The 17165-nt window shown below is 40.7% G+C and overlaps 1 protein-coding gene across 1 annotated transcript; it reads right to left on the minus strand.

Annotated features, from left to right (window-relative positions):
• Positions 1–428: 428 nt before the first annotated feature.
• Positions 429–17085, minus strand: clcn6 (chloride channel 6). The gene is made up of 24 exons (XM_047571656.1): positions 16957–17085; positions 16638–16789; positions 15495–15554; positions 15331–15396; positions 14546–14611; positions 14395–14461; positions 14072–14178; positions 13386–13512; positions 12969–13036; positions 12705–12763; positions 12035–12167; positions 11522–11635; positions 10517–10683; positions 10296–10407; positions 9332–9461; positions 8440–8593; positions 7947–8103; positions 6874–6980; positions 6604–6790; positions 6191–6351; positions 4550–4706; positions 4362–4469; positions 4148–4273; positions 429–3460 (listed from the first exon to the last, which is right to left on the minus strand). The coding sequence occupies exons 2-24, from the start codon at positions 16734–16736 to the stop codon at positions 3380–3382; spliced, it is 2613 nt and encodes an 870-aa protein (XP_047427612.1). The 5' UTR covers positions 16737–16789; positions 16957–17085; the 3' UTR covers positions 429–3379.
• Positions 17086–17165: the final 80 nt, after the last annotated feature.

A 17165-nucleotide genomic window follows, 5' to 3' on the forward strand; every position in this document is an offset into this window, starting at 1 on the left:
ATTAGAAAATGATTTAAGGTTATTATCATATTTTATTTAGATATTTTCTTCTTCTTGATATTTCTTTAGATGTTGCATGTGAAACTTGTCTTCTGAGATTTAATAATGTGGCGCTGAGACCAGAGGAGTGGGTGGGTGTTTGTGAATTGTATTGTATTTGTATGAATTTATTTATTTTTACAAATTATTTTTTGACGTCAAAGCGGAAAAATGAAAACCACAAACTTCTGCTTCACTCTGCCAACGTGTTCTGAGACGTTCACCCACAGCTGCTGCTCTTCACACTGATCTATTCTTCTTTTTTTTAATGAATTTATGAATGAATAAACTATAAAATACTTCAATTTCAATTAATTGCAATTAATCAAGCTGCTATTTTAGCTCCATAGGATTAAACCACACAGACACAGACACATTGTACGACTGGCAAATCTTAAAGACCTTTATTTAAAGGCACAAGACAGCAAGACGAGAGCTCTGTCCCGGTTCCTTCGGCTGTTTGATTGTTCCATCTGCTTCTCTTCTTCACGTCTACGACACACGTAGAAACCGGCAGCGTCACCAGGGAACAGGCTCCGCGGTGGAACTCGTACGTACCATCCACCGTCCGTCCTAACCTCACACACACTGCACCTCGTTAATGGCGGCTTAGTGCGCACAACGTAACAATAATCATCTTAAAACAACTGAGAAAATCACCACAATATACATATATTTAAAAGAAACAAACAAAAAAAAAAAAAAAAAATACTGTCCACTCAGAAATGCATTTTAATCTTTCACGGCTCTGGAAGCAAATTAAAAACAAAATCATATAAAAATATTCTCTTAAATACATCTGAAAGCAAAAAAAATTAAAACAAAACGAGGAATGTTCATGTGCCGCTGTGGTGAGTATATTCAATGCAAATCACATCAATTAAATAATAGATTCACTTCCTTCTGCCTTCGCTCACATTTTTAGTCCCTTTAAGCGAAGAAAGATTCACTTAAATCACATCCTACTGCTGGAAACTAACGGCGCAGGATCGACATTAAAATACTTCATAAGCCGGTTTTTACGGAGGCTCTTTCATTCAGGTCCAAAACGGTTAAAGAAGAGAGTTTAACGGTTTGGGATCTTTATGAACCGGTTCTTCTATTCTAGGACTGTTACAGTTGTCTTTAAAAGATCTTAAGTGTCTATTACATAACAGAGACTTGGTCTGAGGCTGAAATAAAACTAATGCTGAACTGATTATATTAGAAAGAAGAAACACTTAACGTAAAGATGAAGTGGTTAAACGCGTCGTGTGCAGTTTGGAATCGACCGTCAGAGGTTTCGTTCAGACCCTGAACTAAGATCAAATCTAGAGAATCTGATTGTAAGTGACCAGCGTGAAAGAAATCGAGAAACATCCGACCTCATCTGCTGCGTTTCTGTGCACAAAACCTGAATATCTGCAATAAAAAACTGGTAATGGAAACATCTACACTTTGAAAAACCTCTCAAATGTCGCTTAAATCTGAATTTTTACGTTGTAGTGAGGTTGTTTTTCCAGACGTGTCGATAGTTTATCATAAAGGTGCATTTCCTTTGAAGTCAGCTCATTCTCAAAACACCTTTCACTGGAAACACGGACAAAGAGCTATTTTACTTCTCACTTTTACTTTGTTCTGTTCACTTGTACATATTTATATATATATATATATATATTTATTAATATTTTTATTCTTATTCTAAATGCATAATCATTGCTCTTTGCTCTCCTACACTCTGAGGAGGAGCAGCTGTAATAAAACATAATTGGGATCAATGAAGTGATTCTGATTCTGATTCTGCAAAAAAGTGTAATGGAAACGCAGCTGTTCATTCAGAAAAAAAGCACCGTGAGCGAGTCTGTTCATTATTAATGAGACGCTTTCTAATTATTCTGTCCTTGTAGCTGTTAATCAACTTAAAAAAAATAAATAAATCTAAGCTAGAATTTACTAATTAAAGTGTTTAACCTGAGAATGAAAACATATCAGCGTGTTGTTAATTCTTGATCATTAGAAAAGATAATCATTTATATTTAAATTACCTTTCTGAGATTACGTGTCTGTGCAAAAGTCACACACGGAAACTGTCGCTGTTCATGGTTCTGAAACAGCAGCAGAGATCGATCCCGTCCATCTACTACGCCCCAGATGACGTTTTATGCAGAGCACGAAGCTGACGTCAGAGCTGGAGACACATTTGTAAACACAATTAATTAATTAATGAATGAATGAATTAATTAATTAATGCCTGGTGTGAAGCTGGTCACTTGCGATCGGATCTTAATGCAAAGTCTGAACAGTCAAAGTCTTGCAAACAACTGGTAGTGTGGTCAGGATGTGGTCCGGCCTCTTAGTGCATTATGTTCCAGTCAATCACACAGTAAATGGAAAAAAAAAAAACATACTGACAGGAAAGTAAAATAAAATAAAAGTGCTGCAGTAACGACAAAAAGGTCAAAAGAAACATTCGGTGTTGAAGGAAGTAAGGAGCCCTCTGTGGGTGATGTTCCACTTTGGTAGTTGTTGTTGTTTTGTGCTCTGGGCTTCAAACTGTGAGCAACACTATCAGCTTCAAATCTCAGCTTGGTTCACCTAAACCTCACAATGTGTTTTATTTTGACAATAAAAAGGTCAGAAAACATGAAAAAAAAGTCTGAAAGAGGCGTAAGAGAAATTACCGTAATGACTGCATGAAAGCGCAACGAGAAAGCCATCAGAATTTTTCTGATGGCCCAAACCGTGACATAATTACGGTAATCCAATGTGCACCTACGCAAAAGTACCTCATGGTTAAGTGGCCAGACACCACGTATGCTGCTTTTTTTTCCAGCTACGTGGCTTAACAGCGTCGTTGGAGCAGCTACGTCCAACGTTGACGACGCAGAGAAGCGACTGAGAAGTTTATAAACTTACAAGAAAGCGCGAACCACCTGCAACTTTTTTTCTAGCTCCCTCTACCCGCAGTTTGTTTTGTTTAGCTTGCGATAAGACTTGTGATCCATAAGTAGTTACCAAAATAACTGCTCCGATAGCTGCTGCTCTGAAATGCTGCGAGGCCAGTGTGCCAGCCAGAACTAAAACAACCTCCGTCCTGTTGCTCACAGTCTGAATGCTGGAGGGGGGGGGGTTCATGTAACATCAGTGTGGGTGGTTTCTGTGGATTCACTGTTTCTTACTGGAGCACGGAGAACAGAGAACGTTGGGTTCTGTCTGGAGATCCTTGATGTGTTTGAGAAAAGCCTACATGCTTGTTAGAAAGGGACCCAGACTGGGCTCAGCTCAGCTCAGGACCGGGGGCAGAGTTTCGGGGGGGACTTCTTCTTCTTCGGGGGGGGCAGAGTTGTCCACGGTTGAACGGTCAAATAGTGATGTAGTGCTGTCTCAGTTTGGCCACAAGGAACTCGTGAGTTAAATTGTGTCTCGTTATTATTCCAACAATCTGAAAAAGAGTTTGATCAGTCGACATATTTGGAGTCAGAACCGTGACTTTAAAAGCAGCTTTTAAAGAGGTCATTTTCACACCACAGCTGTTTGTTCTGCTTTAGACCAGAGTTCGTTTCCTTGGAAAGTGCGAAACCGAACACTGGTGTGGAGCAAACAGGTGAACTCTGGTTCGCTTAGAAACGGGGGCTTTGGTTCGGTTGCAATCGAACTCTGCACTGCAAAAAAATCTAAGAAATACACCCAACGTTTGGTTCAACGACAAGAACTTTGTGCTTATTTTAAGATTTACTGTCAAGCAAAAAAGCTTAACTTGATACAAGATGATCTGATTGATTTTCTTTTTTTTTTTTTTGCAGTGTGGTGCGGTTCATAGGCAGGAGTAAACACAGGACCGTTTCTTCTTCGTTGGTTTAAATGCAAGAGAGAAATGCTCTGTGCTTCGCTGCCTTATGTGGTCACAGTTTCCAGTCTGCTGAGCTGCTGATTGTTAAATTTCTTTCATTAGTTTCTCCAGTTTGGGAGGAAGCGACTTCCACCTCCTACATCGTCCAATCAAACGAGCGCCCCAGAAAGTTTTGCCGAAATCGCAGTTTGAAAGCAGAACCGAACCAGGAGCTCCCCTGTGAAACCGAGTCCTCTTTCTCGGGTGTGAAAACGACCTGAGAGTGAAAGCACCACTTACTTCTCCCACAGCGTTGACCACGGGTAAGTGTCGCAGCCCCATGGTCCTGAAGAGGTTGAACACCTGTGAGATGCGGGTGTTTGGTGAAACCGTGTAAGGACACGGGTTCATGTAGGGCGTCACATCCTGGAAAGCACAGATAAACGTCGTCTTTTATCCGTAAATAAACTGTTTTTAGTTTGAACTCAGAAAGCGTAACGTGAACGGGTCGTACCACGATCATCCGGGGGTTGAGCAGCGCCAGGTCCAGGTCGTGGATGTCGGGGTAACGGGGGTAATCTTCGGTCATCTCCGCGTACGACAGCCGGGGCTGAGTGGTGCTCTGTGTGGGAGGCGCCGGGTCGTTAAACATAAAGTCATTAAACATTATGCACATAAGTGCAGACGGTGCGTGGGACTGACCGACTGGTTCTCAGCGTAACAAACCCCCCGGACCAGCAGGTTGACGAGCTGCGAGCGCAGGATGAGGCCGTGGAAGGTGAGCGGCCTGAAGCGTTCCTCCATGGTCCACTCCTCGCTGGGGGACTGGTCCGGGTACAGGTTGGGGTACGGGGCATGTCTGCATGAGGACAGAGCAGAGTTTTATCTTCAGTCATTCAGATATATTCATTTATTGCTTGAGTTAGCAAAGAAAGACTGGTACTGACTGACTGTTTAAGGCCCTGTTCAGACTCTCCATTAACACTCGCCCAGGCCTATTCACTCTCAAGTGAACCTGCCTAAATTAGGTACATATTAAAAACGCCTCCACATCTGATCTCAGTTTCTCTATAAGTAAATAAACACAGTGGGACATTTGAACAGCTGCTGTCTCTGATGCATCTCTACCGTTGTTTCAGAACCATGAACAGCTTGTTCAAGTTATTATTTATTGATCTTCGCCCTGACTGCAAAGATTATAACTCCAACCCTGGAAGGTTCCTTATGTACCGTAATGTCTGGTAATTAAGGTAAATAAAAATTGATTGATTGATTGACTGAGAAAATATCCACACGGCTCCTCATACGTGAACATGATGAATAAAGTATTTTTCTTTTCTATTCCTCAATAGTCAATCACACTTGTGCTCAAACTAAATACTTTAAAGACAGAATATTTTAAGACTTTCATGACTAGTGAACAAACATCACTTATGGCTTTTTTTTCCCTTTTTTCCTTTATTATCATTTCTATTATTTATTACATTTCACTCTTTGTTTAAGCCTTTAAAGTCTTCAAACTATAACAAAGGTACAACACCTTTGAGGTTTTGCTGCTACTTAAATACGTCACATATCTTGTAAACTTTCATATTATACATTATATCTTCATATCCTGTTTATTGCATTACACACATATATATATACACAAATACACACACGTATATATATATATATATTCATATATAAATATATATACATATACACATATGTTCATATTCTAGTACAGTGGAGGAAACAACCAGCCTTAAAATCTATTATCTTGTTTAGATAATATCTAGTTTGTTTATCGTCTACAAGAAAAACTAAGAAAACTAAATTCTTGGCAGAGTCAATATGTCAGTATCATTGGTATCAAAGTCAACAAATAACAGAGAATGTTCAAAACTGAACAAAATAAAATAAATAAACCATCACATCATCGAATGAATATTTAGCTCTAATCCTGGCTCCATGTTCCCCACGAGCCTTTCACACTGTTGACGACTAATCTTGTCCCGTTTTTCCTGAATTACTACTTTTAATTCTTCTAAATTCTTTGATTTGCGCTTTTAAACACATCTAATGTTGATAATCCACCACAGATTTTCAGCGTGGTTCATGTTCAGGGATTGGTCCTGGATGTGTGGATGTAAGAGACATTATCTTGTTGAAACATCCAGTTCTGCCCTCGATGGAACTGAGCACGTGCAGAAGAAGAACGTGCTTCCTCCCGTCTCTGTGTAATAATGCTACTGGACACTGAATTCTCCACGGGATGAACAAAGCATCCATCCATCTACCCTGTTTAACCATTAGTAACTTTCCCTCTCCTCTGGATGTCATGTAGGACATCGCTCTTACCTCCTCTCTAACATCTGCTGCAGCAGGTCCTCCCCCTCCTCCGCCGGCTCCACCGCGGGACCCTGCTCGTCGCACACGTTCTTCAGCTCGCTGGACGGGTACGACTTCATGGACTGACAGCGCCGCCTCTGCTCCCCCGCCCGGGACACCACCGTGGATTTCTACAGGGGGAAAGTCAGGGGGTGAGTTTATGCTGCAGGGAATGCGTCACGACTCAGGTCTTCTGGGACATTTTGGACTGAAATAGTGGAGGCAATTAGCTTGACAATTCCTCTACAATATATCTTAGAGATCCGTGACTAAAGAAAATGTCTGCATGTGCTACAGATCTCTGATGCCGTCCTCCGGTGGGACTCTCCTCCAGCTCTTCAGGTCCCTCTGGGCTGTAACAGCTAAAAAAATATTCCACGCACCTTGAAGCGGATGTTGTTGCTGATCAGGATGTTGCCCTTCATGAAGTCGCGCTCGTTCTGCCGGTTTTCGGTGACCACGGGGAAGGCGTGGTACACGGTGGTGCGCAGGATGCTGACCAGGGACTGGACCCGGGTGTGGGGGTAGACGTAGGTCAGGTTGGGCTCCATGATGTCGCTGGCCGTCAGCCTGGGAAAGACGAGACATGAGCGGCTGTGACTTCGGGCGGAGAGACCGAACGCTTTAGGGTCTGAAAAAAAAACAAATCCTACTTGTCCATCTCCAGCTCCGTCTCCCACTCCAGCAGCGGCACTCCTTTCAGCTCGATGTGGATGTCGTAGATGCCCTTGTTGAAGAAATCTCCCGTCCACTTGGCGACCTGACAGCCAACGCAAATCTGTTTATTACGGGAACCCAGAAACCTCCACGCAGCCAGGGATCATCATCACCGTAAACAAGTCACATGTATGGAAATCAGTGGTGTGTAGGAGGATGTATTCACTCTGTTTACTCATTTCATTTGCAGTTAAATTTAATGTAAATAACCTCTGACGTGCATTAATCAGTCCCATCGATGGCAAAGGGTTTAAAAGGAGCAATAATGTTTGAGGAGGGTTTAAACTAGGACCATGTATCACTTCAAGGTCTAAAGGTCCAAAAAAAAATGAAGCAGCAGAACATGAGAGGACTTGTGCCAAATAAAGGTGTCGTTTTGATTGTTTTTTTGTTTTTTTCATCAATGAAAATGTCCCTAATTTTAGCTTTTTATGAATGAGAGGAAAAAAATGTTGCACGCAGACTACAGTTATTACGGTAGTTGGTTGCGCTGCTATTGACATTAAAAGACGTATTAGTTTAATTATGTTTAAACATGAATAAATAAATAAATGAAACCGTAATTGTCCCTGTTACTTCATTTCATCTTGATGACATTTAGATCTTTTTATCTCCGAGCTGTGAAAGTCCCCAGATTTCCACATCGATATTTACAATATTTACTCATCATCACAATAAAATAGTCCATCGTTAGTCAATCTGCTGCAGTAATTCCTCTCTTAACTGTCAGAACTTTGAAAAATACCGTGATATACATTTTTGATCACAGCACCCAGCCCCAGGTTAAACCGACCACAATCTGCACTGTTACTGTGAATTTCCTTCCTCAGTAATTAAGTGATGTTGGTCTATTTAAGGTTGAACCAACTATGTAGATCATCTATCAGCTGTAGAAAACAGGACGTGCAGTGAGGGTCAGTCAGTAGAACCTCTTATGATCATATGTAGTGCAGGTTACAGTAGTAAAAAGTAGCACAAAGAGTCAAATATATAATATAATTGAAAGTACCATGAGGGTGATCATGATGGGCAGCCCGTATGTGATCTCATTGGTGGATTCGATGAGGATGACGGTGAGACTGATGGTCATCCTGACCACTCCTCCCAGGAAGGCGGCAGCTCCGATGAGGGCGAAGGTCCCCGAGTAAATGTCCATCCCCAGTTTCCTACGAGAAGACAGACACTCAGTCAGAACCAGTAGGTTAGTTTGCATAGTATGCTATGCTACGCTAACTGCGTAGCATTAAAACCAGAAGCAACAACCATTCTTTTAAACTGCTGTTATATTAAAGCACTTTTTGGGCTAATTGTGGCTAATATTTTATTTTATTCCTCTCCATCAGACACAGAGGAACATCATCATTCATTTGCTGAATTTTTATGTATTGAGAATTCTCCTTTTAGCTCATTTTTGGTTTCATCCAACTCCTAATGAAGATATGTGGTGTTTTCTGTGTCATTTTTTTTCTTTGGTTACAGCATTAGTAGAAGTCTGGTCTTACACTTTGAGGATGTTGGCAACCAGACGTCCAAAAGCTGCGCCGCACAGCAGCGACGGGACGAAGAGGCCGCTGGGTACAGACACGCCGTAGGTCCAACAGGCCAACAGGAAGTACAGCAGGAAGAACACGGACAGAGTCACAGGGCTGAAGGTTCCTGAGTGGGAGAACCAGAGACCAAGGGTTTTAGTTAGAATCCGTCCTCCATCCAGGTGAATCCTTGAAAAGAGGAGCCTGTGAGTCTGGAAGTGACTTTTTTTCATAGAGTCGATATACACCGATCAGGCATAACATTATGACCACCTCCCTCATACGGTGTCGGTCTCCAAATAGAGTTGTGACTCATCAGAGAATAGACGTGGACCTTATAGTCAACACCTTGTGCTGTTCTTCGTGATTTTATGATTTTTTTTGTGTGTGTGTCTGTGTCAGGCTGCATCCTGCTGCCATCAAGGAGTGTCGTTGCTATGGGGTGGGTGCTACATGTCTAAATAATATCCCCACAAATGAATGAATACCAGGTCCAAACGTTTCCCAGCAGAACACTGAATTGTCACAAGATGCTCAATGTTATTTGCTTCTTCCTGTGTAAATAACTAAGTGGTCATAATGTTATGGCTGATCGATGTATGTACTGCCTATCGGTTCAGGAAAAGGATCACTCCTCTAATGCTATTTGTTTATTTTTAGGATGACATATATAGTGAAAGTTAAACCAAAAGCTGAATATGCAGAAATGGATTTGGATTCAGTGCATTTCCATATAAAGTCCATGTGAATATAAAACGACACTAACAATATCAATAATATCAGCAAAAGCAACGGTGTGCAATAAAGTGGCAAGACGTTGATTTAACTGATAATAACATCTATTAGGAGTGTGAGCGTTAATCACCGTCCTGGTGGAAGAGCTGGAGGATGGCAGCCTCCTGCGGGTTAAAGAACAGAGTCGCCATGTCGTTGTAGGTCTTGTTGGAACAGAAGTACTGGCGAATGGTCGAGTTGATGTCCTCACTGCCGCTCAGCTGGAAAAAAAACAACTTAATTCATTAATTTAATCGATAAAAACTGCAGATGGGGTGGAGTTTATGACCTATACTGCAGCCAGCCACCAGGGGGAGCTCTACTCGCTTTGGCTTCACCCATCGTGACGTCACCCATTGGATTCTGAACCTCAAAAACTGAAGCGCAGAGTGGGCGGAGCCTGCGGTCGCCATGTCGGATGAGCTTTACCACACCCACACTCGGATACTCCTAAAATATGGAGCATGTGGGTCGTGTTGGGCGGAGCTTAAGCAGCCTGGACGTTGAGACACGCCCACACGACTCTCCACTAGCTGTTAGCTCAGGCTAACACCTGTCACTCAAAGCGGGAACGCCTTTAATTATGCAGAATGTCAAACCATAATAAAAACTAAACGAATGTCCAGTGAGGAAATCTACAAGACCACACGAGGCAGAAACTCATAAAAATATTCAAAAGTTTGAATCGTTTAATATAAAAGTAGAAAAAAAATTGTTTCCCATTGTTTTGGTTTTAGTAGACTATTGATTTTAGATGTTGTTACTGTGACATAACACATAACTAACAACATTTCAACATATGTATGTGGAAAAATATTGTCTGCACGACTGATTTAATGCAATAACAACTAATTAGAAGTGATAATCAACAGGCGTTTACATTCAGTCGCGTTACTGTTTCTCTTTAGTACCTCAAATAAAAGCCTTTGTAATAAATTAAATTAAAAAAATATCATATTTTCATACATTTCACACAGAAAAAACATTTTAGATCTAACAACAGAAATGTCTCAGAGCTGCAAACTAAACTTTAAACCCTGAGGCCTGAGCTTTACCGTGATGTTGTGGGTTGTGGGGGAGGACAGGTCACGACATTCGCCCAACAACACTGAAGCTGCGAATATCACCACCGTCGTCACCATGGTAACCAGCAGACTCTCCAGAACTCTGAGCAAAGTGTGAAGATCAGACAGGAAAAAGAAATAAAACAGTAATTACACGGTGGGAAGGTGAATTAGTGTCACCTCTGACAGTTGTACGTGCGGGCAGCGTTCACCTGATAAACTTGGCCTTCGGGTGGATGTGTCTGATCCGGTACTTGGCCAGTCTCTTGTTCACACAGTTGAACAGCGCCCCCAGCAGGCCGCCCACCAGGCCCATCAGGACGAAGAAGGCCAGGTCCACCACCGTCCACAGGTGGCAGCTCTTATCTCCGTCTGCGCACTGGACACAAAAGGGTTTTCTCACGTCGGTAAAATGATAAACGACCGCAACAACGATCAGCAACAAAAAAGTAGAATAAAATATATTTATTGTAAATGTAACACGTACAACAAAATCTCGAATAAGAACTAGAATGATGTATGTTTCATGTGATATTTTATTCATAGTTTTATTTTCTTTTTTTTTTTTAGGTGACTTATTTGTATTTATTATACATTTGTTCTTACTTGGTTAATTTTGTCCTGATCCTGTGTGTCCTACTGCTCTATAATATTACATGATAATAATCATAATACATTTTATTTAAGAAACCTCTCAAGTTCACTTTACAAAAAAGGACGGGACACAATAAAACAACATTCAAACATCCAAATACAAGCAACAGCAGGGAAAGTTCTTCAGGTCAAGGACCAAACTAATGTATAGGTTAAGTAGTGACCCCCACCTATTATATGTGTCCTATATTAGACTAGTGCTATTTATAAATATACGTTATTATTATCATTTTATATTCAATATTAAACTATCCCTTCACTAAAATATGTTGGATTCATGTTAATATGTGATAGGCGTTGAAATTTATGGGGTAAAAATTTAAAATATATATTAAAAACTATCTAATCAAGCAAAGATTGTGCGACCCCCCCCCCAACACAGTACCTCTGCGGAAATGATGTACATCATTTAATAAAACAGCGTGAATAAAACTTTGGAAATGAAGAAGGGATAAACATGGTGGTGTTGGAGTTAAAGGGTGGTGGAGTGAGTCTGGTTTTGAATCCAGACTATTCATTTATGTCCAGTCACATTTAAAAACAGGACTCGGTGCAAGATTCACCTTGAACTCGCCAAAGTTGAGCAGACCGGGCAGCTGGAACGAACCCCACTTGTTGAAGTTGATGCCCGAACGGAAGAAGTTGAGAGTGAAGGTCGCCGACATGGAACAGAAGAGCTGGGAGGGAGAGAAAAAGAAAAAACGTTTGCCACACTTAATGGTCACTTTAATGGCCTGAAAATGTTTCACAATAAGAGCATTATTTAGAAATGAATGGAACAGGAGGAGCCTCAGAATTTGAAATGAGTTTGTATTAACAGCATCATGCAGTAACTCTGAGATCTCTTAATAAAATACAGTAAATTAATCTTGTGAAGCAGATGTATTTAGTTTAGGCAGTTTAGGCAGATAAAGGTCTCAGTCGCATTTGAGTAAATACAGTAAAATAAATCTATTTCTATAAATGGCTGCTGGGAGAGATCCATTTAGCCCTTGAGCCGTGTTATTAATGTGGATAAAAACCCCAGAGTCAGCAGGATAAACACTGCGGTGTTTTCACAGCACACGGTGACCCACCACTTTCCATGTGAGGGCCTGGTTCCAGAATGAGGATCCCTCCTCCAGGCTGAAGAGGGTGCCACCTATCGGAGCCCCGAAGGCAGCGGCTACTCCGGCTGCAGCGCCGGCTGAGACAAAGTCCCGCTTGTCCCTGAAGTGCAGATGAGACAGTCGGCAATGTCGATTAGCTTCTAAAGGGCATTTAAAAACAACAAATGTGCTGTACAGAGTTGTCAAGACATGTGACAACAATGAAGAGGTAAAAAGAAATAAAAGCAGAGATCTAAGAAGGGATTTTAAAACTGGCCTAATGTGCAGAGGTAAACCGAGGTTAACAGAGGCCAAGGACCCCAAACTGATGGAGAGATTACAAACTATATGTTGGATTCAGGTTAATGTGTATTTAAAGAAATTTAAATTTCAGGGGGAAAGTTAAAAAAATGTCTAATTAACCAAAGATCCTGCAAACCCCTATCTGCAGTACCTCCTGATGAAGACCTATGTTCTAGAGACAGCGTGAAGAAAGTGGTCTGCAGACCTGATGGACTTTACCGTCCACACCTCTTCTAAGCAAACATTTAAATTATAAAATCAATCCTAAACCGCGCTGGGAGGCCAGGCCGGGTTAGAGTTCTCGTTAAAAGACGAGCTAAGAGACGACTAACGCAGATCTGAAGCACAGCCTTACCTGTCACTGCGGAAGTACGGGAAATCAAAATTGATCCTCTTGAAAGTGATGCTCTGAAACTGAAAGTGGGTGAGATAAACGTTAGACGAGATGGTCCTGATCACAGCCTCATGGAGTCATTGTGGATAACATGAAGAGACAGAAGACACTTAAATCCTGAGTTTTTTTTTTTTTTTTGAAGGTTTCCTCACCAGACTGCACATCATTAACATCTTAACCCTTCACACCGTCGTATCACGTACATCACATACAGTCTGAATGTACCTGAGGAAGTCCAGCTCCCACGATGGCTCCACTGTGAATCATCGGACCTTCTTTCCCCACGAACAGACCTGATTGGACACACACCGAGTCAGAAGGCAGAATTATCCAAACAGCTACGTAAAAAATACCACATCATCAAAAAGAATTAAAAATCCTCCCACAATTAAAAGAACTAGCAGTTAAAGTACCATCGGGATTAAGTGGTCGTCTTTGAGTTAGTTTTTTGCAGATATTGTACCTGGATGACTGAGAAACCTCACACACACATAAAATAAAATTCACTGCATTTCAAAAATCATGTTCTTCCTACCGTCACTGAATACAGCTCATATAACCATCTATGAAAACTCTAATGACGATACAGAAAACCCCTTTTTCTATGTTCTGAGTCTGTAAATCAGATTTATTTCATTTTACCTCCGGCCACACTGAACAGGACTCCGACGGCCTTGCACAGAAACGTTCGTAGCCGGACAATTCCAGGGATCTTCACTCCGTTCAAGTAACTTTTGATCTCTGGGATCCCTGAACCTGCAGCCACGGGCTAAAATAAGAGCAGAGCAGCAGAGCTAGGCAGTTAGCGGCAATCATAGCTTAAGTGTTAGAGAGAACTGAATTAGAAAAGAATGAATCAATCTTCTAGCAAATTTATTTTTAACAAAAATGAAAATAAAAAGTAAAAAAGGAAAGAATATTCTAAGAACAGTTTGAAAAAGGAGCAGGAATAAGTATAAACTTGTTAACTCCTACCCCCTTATCACCTCATTGGAATATTACATGTCTCTATTTATAATAAATGATTTAATATGCAAAATGCATCGATATATAATTAACTGCACCAATATACAATATATAATTACCATATATCTCATCAATCAGTCAACTTCATTATAACGAATATAATGACAATTAATGAATAATAGTTATAGAAATGTATATTACAGTTTATTACATAACATATAATGATAATCAATGGATTTAATACACAGTAGTACATATGACAATAATAAGTCACCATCATTATGAACAAATAATAGTTAATATAATAGTTTAAATAATAGTTTCTGTATGGGTGTAACCTGGAATAAACCGAGGAGCCTCACCTCGATGAGGACGAGCATACTGGCAATAAAGATGAAGGTCATGTTGAACGCCAGGAGCTCCAGCAGAGACAGGAACAGGCAGCCGTTACCACTGCACTTCTCTACAGCTGGAGGCATTCGGTTAAGTTATAATAATAATGAATAATGTCACAGGACAAACGCAACACACAACAACAACATAACTGTAATTATAGGTTTTGTTTTCAAGCAGGTTTGTACAGGTTGATTTCAACTAAAAACAGTATTTATGTGAAACAGAAACCATGGAGGTGAACATATCCTAAAATAAATGTCAGCCTCGTGCTATTACACTTGAAGGATACTAGAACCAACCATGGTGAATTTGATTTTGGTGAAGAGGTGAACAAAGAAATCCACAAACAGGCCGACCTGAAAGAGACGAGAAAGCGACGCATCACGTTTATACGGTGAAATCCAGAAAAGGTCAAACGACGATATCCAGAGTGAACCTACCAGACCGACCGTGACCCCGATGGCGAAAACCATCAGCCACCGAACGGCCTCGTACTTTTTGGCTTTCTGTTGGCAGAAACAGCGTCATCAGAGATCCCAATTAAACAAATGAAACCGAAATAATAAGCTTCGCTACATGTTTATTCAGTAAAATTAAACACGTATATCACATATTTGTGAGGTGAAAACACAAGTGCACAAGTTAATTTTAAGGCAAAATTAGAGTCAATCTGTTCAGACGTGTTTTTAATCAGTGTAACAGAAGATAAGAAACATGCATGCTGTGACATCACTGCTCTAGATAATGAACTAATGAATAAATGAAGTGATGAATGGATGGATGCCTTGATTAATGATAATAATAATAATAATAATAATATATTTGTGGACTAAATGTCACCTTACAAAAAAACACAACATTATCATTATTTGAAAAATGTTAATTTGGCACATTCACTTGTTCTAGAAAACAGCTGAAAGACATTTAAAACAAACTGAAGTCAAATCCACACATATCCGAAATATCTGAATGAGATCAGTCGTAAAGTAAGAACAAAAACAGTTCTGAAGTTGAGCTTTGAGTCCAGCTTCTAGAGCTAATTCTTATAATAACATCTTATAAATAGTAGCCCAATGTGTCTCCTCAGTCATTATCAGCACACGATGAAACCAGAAACCACGGCTGTGTAACGCTTTGTAAAACTCCTCCTTGTTGTTCTGAAGACACATAAATGAAATCCCTCCGGCTCAGTTACCCCAGCAGCAACACATTTAACTCGTCCTACCTTGTTGTCCATCCCCTCCAGAACCTCTGCATAGGGCTCACTGATGCAGCGGTCATAGTCCAAACTCTGTCAAAGTCACAAGAAAATAAGCAAATAAATTAACGCGTCTAACAGCCATCGACTCTCTTATCGCCCTAATCTGCACCCGGGCTGAAGACTCTCACCTCGTAGTCTTTCCTGGGTAGAATCTCATCCTCTTCATCTCGGATTTCCCCGAGGATCGTCTGCAGAGAACAAAACAAAGTCAGGGCCCGAGCAGCAGCGACACACACACGATCCGGCGTAACATCATGACCACCTTCCTATGCTTTCTGCATATGTCACACGCTATGAAAAACAACCGGTACGACACCAGCGTTGGTGAGGTGCTGACGCCGGAGCACTGGAGTTCTTCTTCAGGGTGCATGAAAAAAAATACGGTGCACACTGCGTTTGTTTTTGCACCCTGAAGAAATGTTGGTTATGCCTGCAACTTAAACGAGTGTGCAATTCCATTTTCTTTCTTTGTAAAACCAACCTGTACCATACCACTTATATCTTATATGCCACACTATTTTTGCTACATGCACTTACTACTTATTGCTCTTCCAGTTAGATGCTAAACTGCATTTCGTTGCTCTGCATCTGTTGTACCTGTACATGTTGAATGACAATAATCTTATCTGATCTAATTTAATATTGTTATTGGATGTTGTTAGTGGCCTTTGGGTCCTGTGGGTTGAGGGGAGATGTGCTCCTCTGTGTCAGGTGGGTGCTACATGTCTAAGTAACATCCACACAAATGAATGACAAGTTTCCCAGCAGAACATTTAACTGCCACAAGATGGTTCAATGTTATTTACTTCTCCTGCCAGTGGTTTTAATGTTGTGGCTGATTGGCGTACACAATTCATAATGAAAAAAAAAAATAAGTATTTTATTTACACTGCTCGGTTCCTCTAATGTCATGACTTGCAGCTGCAGACTCAAAGTACACAGATGATGCAGCTGTGTCATACGTCATATTTAGTTGACGTCGCCTTAAACTGACGGATTTTATTTTGTTAACTTGAGAGACTCATCTCTGTCAGACTCCTCTTCACCTCCTCCTCTCTTTTATTATTATTATTTTTATTTTTTTTTTATAAGGGAGGCGGCGAGGGACGGAATAGAGGATGCACAGATTCAGAGACAGTATGTGAGCAGCAGCAGGGTGGAGCAGCCCAACTAAAGTAATGGAAGAACAGAGCTCCGGAGAAATGAAAATTTCGACCAGGAGATGGGAAAGAGATTCCAGTTTCTCCTGTTAATAAAGTATCTGCCCTTACCAGTTCCTCTGGCGTCCGTGTCTCTCCTTCCCTGCAGCAGGACTGGCAACAAAAACAGTTTCCACAACACGCCATCTTCGTTTTACCCTCACGACGCATTCACGGCTTCCGGGAAAGGAAAGCTTTCACCGGCTTAAACCCGTTGGAAAAAACTGTAAAAGTATATTTATTTGGTAAATCGTCGGGGAATGTTACACGAAACGATTAAAATGTCCATACTATTGTCGCGTCCTTTAGTTCACTTTTTTTTTAATGTACACATACTATTATCGTTATCGTTTAAAACAAAACAATTATATTTCCAATTATTTAAACACACCAAAACCGGTCTCATGTGATGAAGCCATTCTTCTTCTTCTCCTTTTTAACGGTAGCTATCAAACCAGCATGAAGACACTAGACAGTCCTCCTAAAGTGGAAAGACATGAGAAAAATCACAATATCTCAGTGACACCACCTCCTATTATCCAAAAACATCTCTACGGAAAAACAAATAGCATTAAAAAAAATAATTAATTCTGGATCATT

The sequence above is a fragment of the Mugil cephalus genome, chromosome 1 (assembly GCF_022458985.1).
Source record: "Mugil cephalus isolate CIBA_MC_2020 chromosome 1, CIBA_Mcephalus_1.1, whole genome shotgun sequence".
In the NCBI taxonomy this organism is placed as follows: Eukaryota; Metazoa; Chordata; class Actinopteri; order Mugiliformes; family Mugilidae; genus Mugil; species Mugil cephalus.

What these genes read in the sequence shown, in the direction of transcription:
- clcn6 (XM_047571656.1), bottom strand. Translation starts at nt 16,736, where the DNA reads ATGCGTCGTGAGGGTAAAACGAAGATGGCGTGTTGTGGAAACTGTTTT. An exon ending in CCATCATGATCACCCTCATG is followed by an intron (nt 6,981 to 7,946) that starts GTACTTTCAATT and finishes GTTGGCTGTCAG; the next exon opens with GTCGCCAAGTGGACGGGAGA. An exon ending in GCAACAACATCCGCTTCAAG is followed by an intron (nt 6,352 to 6,603) that starts GTGCGTGGAATA and finishes TTCCCCCTGTAG; the next exon opens with AAATCCACGGTGGTGTCCCG.